The following is a 17,466-nucleotide window of genomic DNA, read 5'->3' as shown; positions in this document are numbered from 1 at the left end:
ACACAGCATCCCATTGTACTTTTATGCAGATGAAAGTCAAATCTATGTCCCACTAAGAAAGGAGAACTCCTACTCAACAAAACTACTTCTACAGTGCGTTGAAGAAATTTACCATAAAAAGACTGAGGTCATGTGTGTTTGGGACCAGCGATGCCCCCAAAGTTCAGATTGACCTGGGTTTCCTAAGTTAGTATTTGAACCTATGGCAACAAACGGTGATCTCAACGTTTGTGCACAGATCAGTTCAAATGCAGCTTTTTTTCATTTGAGACAACTGGCCAGTTGAGACCGTTTCTCTCACGCCATCACTTTTAGATTTTGATCCATGCTTTTATCACAACCCACTTAGAATACTGCAACGCGCTTTATGTTGGGCTTAGCAAGACATCACTTGCTCGACTGCAATTGGTTCAGAACGCTGCGGCTCAGCTTTTAACTGGTATAAAAAAATGAGGAAACCAGTTCCAGAGCGCGCTGGACCTCAGACTTGGCTTCAATAGGACAACGACCCTAAGCACACAGCCGAGATAACATAGGAGTGGCTATGGGACAACTCTGAATGTCACTAAGTGGTCCAGCCAGAGTTCAGATTTTAACCCAATTGAACATCTCTGGAAAGATCTGAACATGACTGTGCACCAACGCTCCCCATCCAACATGATGGAGCTTGAGAGCTGCTGCAAAGAAGAAAAATAGGTGCCAAGCTTGTAGCATCATACTCAAAAAGACTTAAGGCTGTAATTTGTGTTAAATGTGGTTTAACAAAGTACTGAGCAATTTTTTTTTATTAAATTGAAAAGATTTCAAACAAACTTCTTTCACTTTGATATTATTGGGTATTTTTGTAGGATTCTGAGGAAAATAATGAATTTAATACATTTTGGAAAAAAGGCTATAACATAACAAAATGTGGAAAAAGTTAAGTGTTGCACATACTTTCTGGATGCACTTTAATTGGAAACTGATTCTAGACCAACAGGTTCACAGCTTTGAAGCTCTGTTGTTTCTTATCCACTGCTCTGTTCCTGTATGTTGTACTGTCATCTACCGCCCGTCAATAGCAAATGATAACTTTTTATCAGAATTTTCCCAGTATGTTGCTGACATTGTTGTGAGGTATGATAAGGTAATTATTGCTGGAGACTTTAACTTTCATATTGATAATAGAATTAGACATTATCTGTTATACTGAACTGCCTGCTGCCTACACAGCATGTAATCACCCATATGAGTCGGGTTCCTCTCAAGGTTTCTTCCTGTTGCCCTCTCAGGGAGTTTTTCTTGCCACCGTCGCCCTCGGCTTGCTCATCAGGGACAATCTGATTATTATGATTCATACACATTCACTGTTCATGTAAACTTCCATAGGTTTTTTGGTTTTGGTTGTGTAAAGCTGCTTTGTGACAATGTCAATTGTAAAAAGCGCTATACAAATAAAATTGAATTGAATTGAATAATAATACTAATACTCTAGCAAATGATTTTATCAATCTTACTGAATCTTTCAACCTGGTTCAACACGTCAAAGGTCCCACCCATAACCAGGCGCATACCCTTGACTTGATATTCACTTTAGGTTTGACTCTAAATTCCATTGAGGTACAGGACTCCATCTCTGATCACAAATGTGTCTTATTTGATACTTGTCTTCATCCAATCACTGTACCTCAGAAATTCACAGTTAAACGCCGTCTTTTTAACAGCCAGTCAGGAGCAAAGTTCACTAGCACCTTTTCTATGTTGAAGCAGGGTATGTCCTGCACATCACATGTTGATGATATTGTCCGCCTTTTTAATAATATTTGTGCCTCTGCGCTAGAGGCTGCTGCTTCCTTAAAAACTGGAAAAGTGTCCCGTAAAGATACCAACAAACAGCCTTGGATAGATGTCAGCATTTGTAGCAGGAAAGCTGAGTGTAGGAAAGCTGAGCGGAGATGGAAGAAAACTGGACTTCAAGTGCATTATGAAGCTATGAAAGACTCACTACTCCACTACAATACAACAGTAAGGAGCCAGAGCTAAATACTTCTCAGACCTGATCACTGCTCACTTCCATAATCCTAAGTTTTTATTTCAGACTGTTGACAAGTTAGTGAACCCAACCCCTCCTAGCATTCCGGTTGAAAGTGATACAGAGTGTGAGAAGTTCTTAACCTATTTTAATGATAAAATAGAATCAATCAGAGCTTCTGTTTTCCCCAACTCCTCACTAGTCATTGTCTCACACCCTTTTAGAGAATGCACTTTAAGCCTGTTTCCTCCCATGACCTTATTTGAGTTTCTCCAAACTGTCTCTAAAATGAAACCATCTTCCAGCCCAGTAGATGTCATCCCAACTAAGTTCTTAATCTCGATCATTGACTCGCTTGCTCCCTCTCTCCTGATTATTTTCAATACTTGCTTACTTACTCTATTCTTGTCCTCCTTGATCTTAGTGCTGCTGTTGACACAGTAGACCATCACATTTTGTTGGACCGGCTAAAGCACTGGGCTGGAATAGAAGGCACTGCACTGGACTGGTTCTCGTCATACCTGTCCAATAGATCATTTTGTGTTACCGTTAATAACTGTAAGTCATCTTTTTCTCCTATGAAGTATGGAGTCCCACAAGGGTCAGTGCTGGGGCCAATCTGACGACTGATCTGAGGACTGAGTTCCTTACATCAGTGTATAAATGAGATAAAAAACTGGATGTCTCAAAATTTCCTGCAGCTGAATTCTGACAAAACAGAAATAATTGTTATCAGCCCACAACGTGTAGCCAAACACATTCTGCCCTGCACAGATTCTCTCTTGTATAATTCTAAGCCCACTGCAAAAAGTCTGGGTGTTTGGTTTGATAGTAAACTAAACTTTGAGCATCATGTCACAAAGCTTGTCCAGGAATGTTTTTATCATCTTAGAAATATCTCCAAAATACGTTCAATTCTATCATTTCATGACACTAAAGTAATCTTACATGCATTTATTTCCTCACGCCTTGACTATTGCAACAGTCTGTTCACCTGTCTCAGCCAGAAATCTATGATCTCTTAACTAGAAAAAGAAAATACGATCACATCACTCCTGTATTAGCTTCCTTACACTGGCTGTCAGTATGTTTTAGGATTGATTTTAAGATTATTAATAACTTTTAAAGCCCTGCATGGCCTTTCCCCCAGCTATTTCTCCCAGCTTTTAAAGCCTTATGAGCCTGCACTTAGCCTGACATCCTCTGGTAGAAATCTTCTGTACGTCCCTGATGTTAGAATGGCTACTAGTGGTGACAGAGCCTTTTCAGTTAGAGCCCCTAAACTCTGGAACAGCTTACCTGAGGAAATAAGATCAGCTGACTCAGAAAGATCTTTTAGATCTCTCCTAAAAAATTTAACCTCTACTGGCGAGCCTTTTGTGATCTTCTGTAAACTAAAACAAATCTGTCTTCCCATTAACGTAGAATGTCTTTCCGTTGGAACTGGTCTTCCTAAGGACTGATGCTGTAGTTGTTGTGAGTTGTGTTTGTATTATTGTCTCCTGCACCCCAACCCAAATAAAAACAAGGAGCTAGTAAAATAAAACAGTCGAACACAACAGACATGGAAAAAAACACTGTGATAATGATCACCAAGACATATTCTGAATATCTTCAGCAGAAAACCAACTATTATCATAACATTAGGCATCATTTCACAATGAATGTCATATTAGGCCTAGAAATATCTTGTCTCTCTTAGTATTATGCAATTCTGGGTTTGAGGGTCTGTCTTCTCTAATCCACACTCTATCTGGGCCTCTTTTAATTAACATTTAACTAACTAACTTCATAACTGTCCATGCTGTAATTGTATTCCAGATCCAGCCATCTAACCTGTGAAGATAAAATGTCCTAAACTGTCTGTCTGAAACAATCTGAGGTCAATTAACTTTATCCCACTGATTGTTGTATTTGGTTCTGAAGCAAATTAGATTTTGGGAGTGGCAAATAACTATAACCTAATAATAATAAATAAACCTTAAATATGGTGACTGTTCAGCTCTTTATAATGTACAGTATGTCTGGGTATTTTGACCTAGCGTGCAGCATGATAATGTAGCTCAGTTAAACCGCTGACTCAGTACTTGTGTTTTATGTCTTTTACCTAACACTGCCACTGGCTGGCAGAAACCTGTTTTTAATGCTTTCAGTGTCAGGGAGCAACAACATCACACAGCCAAAAATGCAAATTTGCCCTCGTCCAGTGCATTATGGGTGCACAGAAACCAGAGTTAGCAGATCATATCGGGGGGATTATGCACATATACAAACACATCTGCCCTTGACTGAATTTAAAAAACTATCAGAGTAAAGAATCTAATCTCACATTTTGCTGTGGATGTGCCAAATGTTAAAGCATGCGTGACTGAAGGAGCAGAGTAATTTATTTAGAGGGAAATGGGCAGTGACTGCCCCTACATAACAACATTATCCATAGTTCACTCAACAACTCAAAAATTGGATTATTAGATTGACAATATGTTTGTATTTTTTTCTTAATCATTCCAAATGAACAGAGATGGTAAATGAGGTTTGGACACATTCTTTAATTTCTCCTTTGCATCCTACTCCTCAATCTGTGTGCAAGCAGATTGCATCTGTCATTTAAAGGTATCAAATTGACAAAAACGGTTGAAACTCCAGGTTTGGTTTCACTCCACCCCCCTGAATAGGCTCTTTAAGTGAAAACAAAGGATGGGGAGGATGTGAAGGATGTAATAGTCTGAAGCAGCTACTTGGATGAGTAGTAAAAAGTTTGAACCTAACAAGAAGGAAGTCCAGTTGCCATAACTCAACTTCCAGATGTGAGAACTGTGTTTTTTGGGTTGAAGGCCTCTCTCCTCCTTTACTAAACAAAAGCAGCAGCCATGTGACCAAACAGCACAATTGATCATCAAACCAAAGGAGAGGCTTCCAAAATGAATCCTCATGTTTACATAACTGTATACAGTTATATTCTGTAGTTTTTCTTTTGGATGATGACTAGCCCACCATGATGAAGATTCATGAAGTACAGAAGAGGCCTGCAACAATCATCTTAGCAGAGATCTGTAGATTCTTATTTAGGTTAGATTAGAGACTCTCCAAAGTGTTTCAGTGCTATTACCCAAGTTTATTGGAGTCCCTTAAGTAACGCTCATTGCTGATTAATTACTGCTTTGTTTTCATAGCAAAAACTTTACTGGGGCTAATAATGTTGGGCTTGTAATATTTTTTCTTGTTTCAATTCAGCCCATCAGTGAAATACCTTAAATAAACTTGCACTGTTGGCTGAGGGCTTTGTTGCAGTTCGTTAAGGGCTCATGATTTTGGATTTAACTGTAGATGTGTGGCTGTGGTGAGCATATGGAGTGATACACACTGTTTGAGTTAAATTTAACTTTATATGACCTCAGAAAACATCCTTTATGTCACAAGAACAAAATTGTTCACCAATGTGCACCTACACCATGATGCATGTGCACATATCTCAGGCAGCCACTTACTGAAAAACTATTCCTATGACAGTCCTAATTACTCCAGAGCTCTCAGACCTTAACTGATTTGGATTATAGAGTTTTCAGTTGGAACAAGAAAGGGTGAAGCAGGGTGAGCATAAGAGAAGACTGTATTGAACCTTGAATCTGTTGTGGCCAGGGGCCTGAGTTCATGTCCACAAATGAGAAAGAATTTGACTAATTACCGAGTTTATTTTGAGATGTGAAAAGTATGAAAAACACTAAAATTCAATTAAATTTTTAGCGCTTTTAACAACTGTCATTGTCGCAAAGCAGCTTTACACAAGCAAAGAAACTATAGAAGTTTACATGAACAGTGAATGTGTATGAATCATAATAATCAGATTGTCCAGTTGCTGCCAGTTGTTCTCATAAAGACGTTTTAAAATGTATTTCTTACAACACCGTGGACCAGTGACGTCACAACTTAGTGGTAGTGGCATCACAGTAACGGCTTTCCCTAAAATCTGGGTTGATAGTGTGTAGGCAAGAGTCGACCAGCTGTCTGTTGAATTTTTACTTTTGAATCTTGAACTTTGCTTTGTTTTACAAATTGAATTCACCTCTAATTCTCTCTGTAAGGTATATAGTCAGTTTCCCTATCTATCTATAAATCTATATACTAATTAGTTTCCTAAATAAAACTGTATTTTTAGTATTTCTCATGAAAAATTTATTCTGTATAGTAGATATTATTGTGTGTTCTAATTCAGATGTACCATTCTCTTTAATTTTGTTTCTTGTGAATGCGGAATAGTTTTGACAAAGCAACAGCACATAAGTATCCCCCAGATGTGTTGTCGGATCTCAGTGGTTCTGATGCCGTAGATGATCGGGTTGAAACAGCTGGGGAATAGCGGGTACATGGTGCTGAAGAAAACCCTAATGGCTGCAGGAAAATCATTTCTGATCCGAAATGACAGGAAAGCAGTAAGTACAATAATCAGGCTGACAGTGATAACTACAATGTGGGTGATACAAGTGTGGAGAGCTTTGGCACCTGACAATCCTGACCTTAGCATAGAGCTGAATATAACTATATAAGACGTGATGGTAAACAAGAAATCAAACACAAGGATGAGGAATACTGAGATCAATCCTACCACACTGTTGATGGTGGTGCTTCCACAGGCCAGCTCCACCAAGGCCATGTGCTCACAGAAACAGCTGTCAATAACATTGCTGAAGCAGAATGTTAACTTTCCTGCTAGGATCACTACTACCAAGACTATGAACACATTTCTGACCAAAAGTGGGATAATAAATTTGGAAAATGTTGAAAAAGACATGCGTTCGTGGTAGTAGAGTGGTGTGCAGATGGCAAAGTAGCGGTCCAGAGCCATCCATACCAGCAAAGTGGATTGAAAGGCTCCTACAAAGTGAATAAAGTACATCTGAACCAGGCAGCCAGTCAGAGAGATTCCCCTCCAGTCAAACAATAAGCTCAGCAGCATGTTGGGGACAAAGACCAGTGGGAGACTCAGATCCACAAAAGCCATACCAGCTATGAGGATGTACATCGGTGAGTGGAGGCTTCTTACTGAAATGACAACGTACAGCAGCAGGGAGTTGGCTGACAGTGAGAGGACAAACATAGTGAAGTAAGGAATGAAGAGAAAAGGCCTCAGTGCTCCGAGTTCGTTGAAGCCGTTGAGAATAAATTGATTGTGAGATGTGTTCATCCTCTCTTCCTGCTAAAACCTCCCTCCTGTGCAGGGTATGAGATCAAGTAGCCTGAAAAAGGGAGATAAATCATTTGTTTCTCTAAGATGACTCGTAGTTGTACAAAATTACTTTGTGACTGTACTGTTAATGAAAGAGCAACAAACCACCAAGATTCCAGCAAACCTTTTGCCTCTGGTTATTATGCTAGACAATAACTAAATGTAAGTCAATGACCACTGGGCCATCCAAAAAATTACATTATGGAGAGAGTAGAACAATTAGGGTAATAAATAAAACTGTTTCTAAAAAGCCAACAATGTTTTTTAATATCTAGGAGCTACTACTCTTACTGTGTCCCAATAATGTTTGACAAACCAGTGAAAAAAAAGGCTGACAGACCAATAATGATCATATTTCAAGTACAATTCAATGTTTTCAATTATCAACATACAAGTATAACAACACACATTTGATATTTCATTCATTCATGTTCCAGGTCTACAATCCCCCTCACTCACTGCACTCTGCCAGCAAACGATGACTTGTGGTCCCCTCACCTCGTATGAAAAGATGCCAGGCTAAACTTTTCATCTCAGTCGTTCCATGAAGGTGGAACAACCTACCCACCTCTGCACACTCAGCTGCCTCATTGTCAACTTCCAAAAAACCTGCTGAAACGGAACTCTTTCAAATCTTTCTCTTCATTTAAAACCTTAAAAATAATTCAATAAGCTTGCACTTTTACCTAATGAAACTTAAACAGCTCTTTCTAGAACATTTTACTTCAAAGTTTGTATCCTTGACTTAGATATTTGTACCTCACTTGTAAGTTGCATAGGATAAAAACGTCTGATAAATAACTCAATGAAAAAGTTTTAGTTTTAAACCCGAACCTGAAATTTTACTTTAACTTCTCTATCTCACTATCCTTGCAGCTCAAGCTTTTGTTTGTCCTAACATTGTTTGAATCAAGTTTTTAGTTTGCCAAACAAAAACCTACTGTCATGACAAAAGGCCTCAACCTGAAATTTTAGGCAATGATCTGAAGAGGGCGAGCCACTGACACCATCCTATCAAAGGTCCTGATTTGTGGCAACTCTGGGATGAAAACTCTTCGGTAGGTGTGGAAATTTAAAAGAACTTTTACACCTACCGAACACAAAACGTGTGTTGACAAACTAAGTGAAAAATACTTAACAGAGTTTATCTTTTGGATTTGAATAAGCTTAATGCAAGTATATGCAGGAAACACATTTGCAAACCAACCTCACAAGTGCAGGGACAGCCCATCATTCCAGGTTTTTTCGGTGTCATAAGTAAAAAAAAAATAAAATAAAATACTGAAAACATACTGTAAAAAAAATTCAGTGAATATAACTAGTTTTACAGAAACTAGTACTGTGGATAAGCTGGAGAAAACACTAGAAGCAAGGTGTAATGTTTGACAGAAACATATGAAATAATCAAAGGGGAAATAATTATGTCCCACTGTCTGATGTCTGCATTAAAAGATTAACAGTTAAAGCACAGTAGCTCTTTAATGATGCTGTTTGTTCTTCTCTAAATGTGTCCAGTGACTCTCCTCGAACCATCCCAACATCCACCTATTCCAGCTGAACTGCAGACTCAGTACCTTAATGCACTCTGCCCGACACTGCCATTGGCTGAATGAAGTCCAATGAACTACCTTAAAAACACAGTGTACAGGGGCCATTTTATAATTTTTCATATTGTTAGTTTTAACTTCACTTTAGTGATGGTATCCACATAAAAACGCTGCCAAAGTTCAACAACAAAATCTGAATTTATGTAGAAAAAACAGTCATGCCTGCCTATTTAGGTTAGCAGTGAAGCTTCTCCATCCCTGTGCTCAGTGCAAGCCGAAATGATGGTATGTTGTGGAGAAAATATTGGCATATATGTTGTGGAGGAAAAAATTACTTTTTCTTTTCCCAAAGAACAATATTTGAGACAAAAGTAGATATAATTACTTTTTTTGGGGGCAAAAACAACCATAGTTAGCTATGTCTGGTAATAGTAAACAAATGTTACCTTCTGTATGTTCCATATATTCCAGATTCCGTTTCCAGCTCAAATAGGTAAGGTTAGATTCCAAAAGCTTACATTTACATTTACATACAAGCTTGTCCTTTGTAGCCTCACAAGCCAGTGGAAAAACAAGGCAGTTGGTTTGTAACCTACGGTGAAAGCAGCAGTCACTGTCTTTATACATGAAAGCTCTAAATTCGCTAGCCATCTATATATCTCACAATGAGATGTAGTTATCAATCACGTCATCAACATGTTTCTTAAGACCCCATCCCGACTAGACTGCTCAAAGATGTCTTACCTTAAATGAGATCAGATAAAGCTATCTTGACTAACAGGCTATGTACCACAGGCTTTTAAGGTTGCTGTAGTCAAACCCCTACTCAAAAAGCCTACTCTGAACTCTCTGGTTTTAGTAAGTTATAGACCAATATCCAATCTGCCCTTTATCTCTAAAATTCTTGAATTAGCAGTTTCTAAGCAATTATGTCACCACTTGGAATAGAATAACTAGACCATATGTGCATTAGACCCTATACCAACACATTTTCTAAAACAGATAGTGCCAGAAATAATAGAACCCCTGCTGAAAAAATGTATTCTTCACTCAGCAGTGGGTATGTTCAAAAATATTTTAAATTAGCAGTTATTAAACCGCTAATTAAGAAACAGGCCGATATCAAACCTCCCCTTTATCTCAAAGATTCTCGAAAAAGATAGTAGCTGGGCAGCTATCCTCGTATCTTCATAGAAATAACATACACGAACTCTATCAGTCAGGATTTAGGCCTCATCACAGCACAGAGACGGCCCTTGTTAAAGTAGTAAATGACCTCCTATTGGCCTCTGATCAGGGTAGCGTCACTATGCTTCTGTTACTCGACCTCAGTGCAGCTTTTGACACCATTGACCATAGTATTCTCCTTCACAGACCAGAAAATGTTGTTGGAATTAAGGGAACAGCCCTCTCCTGGTTTAGGTCCTATTTGACTGATCCTTATCAGTATGCAGATTTAAATGGTGAGTACTCCACATGCTCTCCAGTGGAGTTTGGTGGAGTTTCAGTTTTAGGCCCACTACTTTTTTCCTTCTACATGCTTCCTCTGGGCAACATAATCTGTTCCTAATCCCTTCCCAATCTGACCAATAACCGCTGGCTGTCTAAGTGGTGTCCCGCAAACAACGTGGGCTACATAGAATTGGAAAACGTTTTGGAGAAAACCTGGGCTGATTAGAAGAGACGGCATCCATCCCACTTTAGATGGTGCATCTCAACTCTCTAGAAATATGACAGAGTTTATTAGACGACCTAAACCCTGACATGTCAGAGTGGAGCCCAGGACGCGGAGACGTAGTCTTACACACCTCTCTGCAGCTTCCTTACAGCCGTCACCCCCCCAAAACTACCATAACCCTATAGAGACAGTGTCTGCTCCCCGATTACCTAAATTATTTATATAAAGAACCAACAAGAGGAGTTATTGATAAAAACCTAATAAAAATAAAGACGACTCCTCTCTTAGAACAAAATAACAAGACAACAATCAAATGTGGACTTTTAAATATCAGATCTCTCTCGTCTAAATCCCTGTTAGTAAATGATTTGATAACTGACCATCAAATAGACTTATTCTGTCTTACTGAAACCTGGCTGCAGCAGGATGAATATGTCTCTCTGAATGAGTCGACCCCCTCAAGTCATGTTAATTATCATGTTCCTAGAAGCACAGGTCGGGGTGGAGGAGTAGCAGCAATCTTCCACTCAAGTTTGTTAATCAACCCCAGACCTAAACATAGTTTGAATTCATTTGAGAGCCTCACTCTTAGCCTCTCTGATCCTAACTGGAAAAATCAAAAACCAGTCCTGTTTGTTATTGTGCACCGTCCTCCTGTCCCAGTTTTTAACTGAATTCTCAGAGTTTCTATCTGATTTAGTTCTTAGTGCAGATAAAGTCATTATAGTGGGTGACTTCAATATCCATGTAGATGTTGATGATAACTGCCTCAACACTGACTTTAATTCACTATTATACTCTAAATGTAAATAAACCCACTCACTGTTTTAATCACACCCTTGATCTTATTCTGACATACGGTGTGGAAGTTGATCAGTTAATAGTTTTTCCCCAAAACCCTCTTTTATCTGACCATTTCTTAATTACATTTGAATTTACAGTACCAGACTTTACTAAACCTACAGATAAGATTCACTACAGTAGATGTTTATGTGAAAATGCTGTTGACAAATTTAAGGAACTGATTCCATCTTTTATTTCAGAGCCATGTACCAACACAGAGGAAGGCAGTTATTTCAATGTTACTCCAGCACAAGTGGACTATCTTGTTAATAGTACTGGTGCTTCACTTGGAACAATACTTAATACTGTTGCTCCTCTGAAAAAGAAGCTAGTGAATCAGAGGAAGTTAGCTCCATGTTACAATTCACAAATCTGTAGCTTAAAGCAGAAATCACGTAAGCTGGAAAGGAGGTGGCGTTCCACCAATTTAGATGAATATTGCCTAGCCTGGAAAGATAGTTTAATAATATTTTAAAAAGCCCTGCGTAAAGCTAGAACTTCATATTACTCCTCATTAATAGAGGCAAATAAGAACAACCCTAGGTTTCTTTTCAGCACTGAAGCCAGGCTGACAAAGAGTCATAGCTCTGTTGACCCTAGTATTCCCTCAACTCTCAGCAGCAATGACTTCATGAATTTCTTTAAAAATAAAATCATAACTATTAGAGAAAAAATTGATCAGATCCTCCCTGCATATAGCATGGACTGTACAACAACTCTCGATCCACGCTCGTACTTAGGCTGCTTCCTCCCCGTAGATCATTCTGAATTAATTTCAGTAATTAATTCCTCTAAACCATCAACATGTCTCTTAGATCCCATCCCGACTAGACTCCTCAAGGATGTCTTACCTTTGATCAGCACGTCCATATTAGATCAGATCAATCTGTCTTTACAAATAGGCTACGTACCACAGGCTTTTAAGGTTGCTGTAGTCAAGCCCCTGCTCAAAAAGCCTACTCTGGACTCATGGGTCTTAGGGAATTATAGACCAATATCCAATCTGCCCTTTATCTCTAAAATCCTTGAAAAGATAGTTTCTAAGCAATTGTACGACCACCTGCGTAGCAATAACTTGTATGAAGATTTCCAGTCAGGATTTAGAGTACATCATAGTACAGAAACAGCACTGGTAAAGGTCACTAATGATCTTCTACTAGCATCAGACAATGGACTACTCTCTATACTCGTCTTGTTAGATCTTAGTGCTGCATTCGACACTATAGATCACAACATTTTATTACACAGACTGGAACATGTCATTGGAATCAAAGGAACAGCACTAGAGTGGTTTAAATCGTATCTATCGGATAGATTTCAGTTTGTACACGTTAATGATGAGTCTTCCATGCACAGCAAAGTCAGCTATGGAGTTCCACAGGGATCTGTGCTTGGACAGATTCTTTTCACTTTATATATGTCGCCCCTAAGGCAATATTATTAGGAAGCACTCTATAAATTTCCATTGTTATGCAGATGATACCCTGCTATATTTATCTATGAAACCAGGAGAAACTAATCAATTAGTCCAACTTCAGGAATGCTTAAAAGACATAAAGGCCTGGATGACCTCCAATTTCCTTCTCCTAAATCCGGACAAGACAGAGGTTATACTGTTTGGGCCTAAAAATCTCAGAGACACTATGTCTAAACACATCCTCACCATTGATGACTTAGTTCTGGCCTCAAGTAATACTGTAAGAAATCTCGGAGTTATCTTTCCTGTAGTTGTGTTTCCTCCTCTCTGTCTCCCTCTCTCTGTTCTCCTCTGCAGGTATCCTCCTCCTTGGAGCTGTATATCTCCAGAGTCCAGTTACTGTTCCTACCAACCAATCCAGTGTTTTTGCTGCTTATTTTTGTTGCCTGCTGTTCTTTTCTCTCTTCTCTTTCCATTCACCCGAACTGGTCGAGGCAGATGGCCGCGCACTCTGAGCCTGCTTCTGCTGGAAGTTTCTTCCCCTAAAGGGAGTTTTTCCTCTCCACTATGTCCTGGTGCTGCTCAGTGGGGTTGTTGGGTTTTCTATATAATTCAATATACAGTTATATTTGTGAGGTCTTTAACCGCTGTAAAGTACCTTGAGATGACTACTGTTGTGATTTGGCACTATACAATTAAAATTAAATTGAATTACAGAAGTTCTGGATTGACAACCAAAGGTAGTACAACATCAAATTCTCTTTGACTAAAATCTCATATTTTGACAGGCATATGTCAGCTGCATTGACCAGATTAGTCCAGGACAGAATCTATACAACTTCTGATGCTCCTTGTCATGATCTCTTTCCATCTTACCATCACCCATTATGATGAAGCAATACTTTAACTACATGGAGAAATGTGTCATCCTTATCTTGAAGTGGAATCATTTTGCTTCTGTAGAGTCCAGTTCCAACCAGATCACACAATGGTTGCGTCAGAATCACATCACGGTCATAACAGACAATATAACGTGGATATTCCGGGACATTTGCCACATCTTAACTACCTACTGAGATTCTCCCATTAAAATTGGTTATATACCAAGATTAGAATACTATGAGAATCTGCCCAAGTTTTCTTTTATGTGCACAATAGCCTCCACATCAGTCCTTGCGTATCTGATGTGCAATTATGGCATAAGCTAAATAGTGTCTAACTTCAGTATGTGCTGCATCTCCACCAGCTAGTACAGGGAGCTCTAACCATCCAAACAACACCAAAGTGTTGCGATAACTGAACATTACAGTTATGTCAAGATCTATCAGTACTTTAAGTTGAACCTGGAGGTTTGCTTCTAAAGACCAATGGAGACATCAACCAGAGAAATAGAAAAAGACATCTGTTACTGCAGCCCTTAACCAGCCTGTTCCTAAATTACCAACATGGCAACTTCACAGTGTTGGTTCATTTATGCCTCCTTTTTAAGACAGGAATATTCCTCCATTGTTGGAAGCTAAAGACAAGGTCAACAAGGGCCTCAGACATGTTTGCAATTCACCATCACTACATAATTGTAGTAGCCACACCCAACACCTGATCCAACTAACGACCAGATGGTGCTGAGTTAACATCTCTACTGCTCTCTTAAATATGTGTACAGCATTTTTAATCTATAATCAGCTTCTAGCCCACGTTGTTTTTATACCAGTTGAAGCTGAAGATGTCCTCATGCTGGAACAAGAGACACTTTAGAATTCATGCCAACCACAAAAATCACATGGGCTCATGATAATACCTTCTGAGCATCTCTCACCCTGGGCAACTCCCAAAAAAGAAGAGAATCTCTACATTTAAATATCCCATATCCTTTTCTATCTTTTATTATGCTCAATTATTGTGCTTCTCTAACAAACATTACACACAGATTTTAACATTTTCTTAGGAACAGGACACTGTTTTGATAAACCAACAGCCTGCCAGTGTCTTCACGATTTGCTGTCGGATCTCTGTGGTTCTGATGCCGTAGATGATTGGGTTAAAACAGCTCGGGAACAGCAGGTACATGGTGCTGAAGAAAATACGACTGGTGGCAGGAAGACCATTTTTGAACCGATACGACAGGAGGGGTATAAGTGCCAGAATCAGGGTAATGCTGATGACCACAATGTGGGTGACGCATGTGTGAAGTGCTTTGATGCTCGATCTGCTGCTCTTCAGCACGGAGCTGAATATCACCACATAAGAGGCACCAGCGAAGAGAACATCAACGACAGGGATGAGAAACACTGTCAGTAAACCCACCAGGTTGTTGAAGGTGATGCTTCCACAGGCCAGTTCCACCAAAGCCATGTGCTCACAGAAACAGTGGTTTATCACATTTGAAGCACAGAATGACAGTTTTCCTGCCAAACTCACAATCAGTGTAATCATGAGGAAATTTCTGAGCACAAGTGGGATGATAAACTTGAGGAATGTTGGTAGAGACATATGTTCATGGTAGTACAGTGGTGTACAGATGGCAAAGTAGCGGTCCAGAGCCATCCACACCAGTAATGTGGACTGAAAAGTTCCAAAAAAGTGAATGAAGTGCATCTGAACCAGGCAGCCAATCAGAGAGATTCCCCTCCAGTCAAACAAGAAGCTCAGCAGCATGTTGGGGACAAAGAACAGTGGCAGGCTCAGGTCCACAAAAGCCATACCAGCTATGAGGATGTACATCGGTGAGTGGAGGCTTCTTTCTGAAATGACAATGTACAGCAGCCCGGAGTTGGCCGACAGTGAGATGATGAATATAGTGAAGAAAGGAATGAAGAGAAAAGGCCTCAGTGCTCCGAGTTCGTTGAAGCCGTCGAGGATGAAGTGTTTGTGCGAGGAGACGTTCTCCATCCTCGTCTGCTTCTGAAACATCTTTGTCCAGGTTTTTAGTTTGAGCAGCCTAAAAACAAATGGAGCAAATGAAATTTTAACTTCTCCCCCACAATGGATTTTTTTCTAAAAGAATTAGTTGTAGCTGTACAAACTTCAAAAATGATTTCCTACTAAACCAAACAGCACCTAGCCACCAATATTCAGACAACAGATTTGGTACTACCACTACAGATTAATGGTTATATAAATGCCAGCCTTCAACCAAATCTAATTGGTTAGATTAGTGCAATTTGTATAACTCAAAATAACAAGGTGGAAGTTTCCCGCAGTGGTCTCTATACAAAATATTTTATGTTCTTTGACTATTGATTCAGATAAAAAAAATGTACAATGAACATCAGGAAGTAGATAGCTGAACCAGCTATACAGAAGAATTGCAATATGAAGAAACAGTGACAATATTGAATTAACAAATACAACGATTGTGGAGTGTAACGATAAATGTCAAAGGCAAAGGTATTATTTGACAATAGAGTGATGTCTTATGAGTCTGTGATCTCATACAATCTCTTAAAACTTAGTTTTAAAATGTGTTTTAGATTAACATACATTTAGATTAACAATGCGTCAGACCACTTACCACTTGTCAAAGTGGTACAAGTGGTTTAAGTGATCAGATAGTATCACTTTCAGTGGTTATTTACATGTTTGTGTATAATTTAAATCAAATCTTCAATTATATGTTAATATAATGTAATTAAAATAGCTGTCTAGCCTGATTATAATTTCACTTATTTATAAAAATATTTTGCATTAGTTTCCTAAAAATCTTGTCTATCACATTCCAGTTCAAACAGATATATGAATATTTATATTTGTATGTTAGTGACTAGCCTTATCCTTCTTTTTAACTTTTATGACATCTCAATATTAGCAGTAAGCTGAGAGAAAAATAATACATAAATAAAAAGAAAGATCCTTTCCAAACAAACCTCACAAAGAGCAGGTGCAGCTTGTCTCACCCTGAAAACACAAAATACTGGAATTTATCAAAAGATACCAGTCTAACAAGATCACTTAACGTGCACGGCTACTGACCCTTATCTAGGGATGTTCAACACTGCTATCTAAAGTACGGCAGGTCTGTGACTAGTTAAGAAATAATTGGATTTCAGTACTCAATCAAGAGCTGCCCTAAATGCATCAGGTGATATCTGCAGTGTGATATCAGCTGCACATTCTTGTCCATCCATCCCTGCATCCACCTGTCCCTGCTGAACCACTGATTCAGCTCTTAAATATTTTCCCTTACTACTGGTTGCACAAAGAAAAAGTTAGACTGAAAATCCCACAGAACAAGATTCATGCAACCAAATTAAGAATGAAAGTATGGAAAATGAAAAGTGTCTCCCAGTAGGGTAAGGATGGTCGGCCTCTCTTTGTCTAAATGACTGAACAAAATTAAAGAATTTATTATAGTTGTATTTGTTGCTTGTTGCTAGTTTCACAAAATATTAAATTTTATTTAAGCCCCAATATGTAACATTTTTTAACAATAAAATCATTAAGCTTGTCCGCATGCTTGGATTGTCTGTTTAAACTATTAAACTTCAATATAACCTATACAGTATTTCCTCCAAGACATGTCTCGAAACTTTGCAAAACTGATCCAACTCAGGATAGCAACACGCTAAGCTAACGGAATCAACCGGCTAACTAAAATAAAATTTGGATTAACTGCAATAGGTTTTTTTATTGGCTGATGCTGACTTTTAATTAGCAAGGATACGGGTGACTGATACATAATGCTGATATGTTGTTGATGCTGTCTAGCATCTGGGAAAACACAACAACTTAACAATAACAAGTGAGAAT

At 38.8% G+C, this 17,466-nt stretch overlaps 2 protein-coding genes across 2 annotated transcripts; both read right to left on the bottom strand.

Annotated features, from left to right (window-relative positions):
* Positions 1–6,215: 6,215 nt before the first annotated feature.
* LOC113170521 (olfactory receptor 52K1-like) lies at positions 6,216–7,193 on the bottom strand. The gene has a single exon (XM_026372637.1). It carries the CDS (start codon positions 7,191–7,193, stop codon positions 6,216–6,218), a length of 978 nt encoding a protein of 325 aa, XP_026228422.1.
* Positions 7,194–14,661: 7,468 nt separating this feature from the next.
* On the bottom strand, positions 14,662–15,609 carry LOC113170511 (olfactory receptor 52N2-like). Its single transcript, XM_026372627.1, has one exon. It carries the CDS (start codon positions 15,607–15,609, stop codon positions 14,662–14,664), a length of 948 nt encoding a protein of 315 aa, XP_026228412.1.
* Positions 15,610–17,466: the final 1,857 nt, after the last annotated feature.

The sequence above is a fragment of the Anabas testudineus genome, chromosome 13 (genome assembly GCF_900324465.2).
Source record: "Anabas testudineus chromosome 13, fAnaTes1.2, whole genome shotgun sequence".
Taxonomy (NCBI): Eukaryota; Metazoa; Chordata; class Actinopteri; order Anabantiformes; family Anabantidae; genus Anabas; species Anabas testudineus.
The sequence above is the reverse complement of the archived record's forward strand: the minus strand, read 5'-3'. Positions and strand labels throughout refer to the sequence as shown.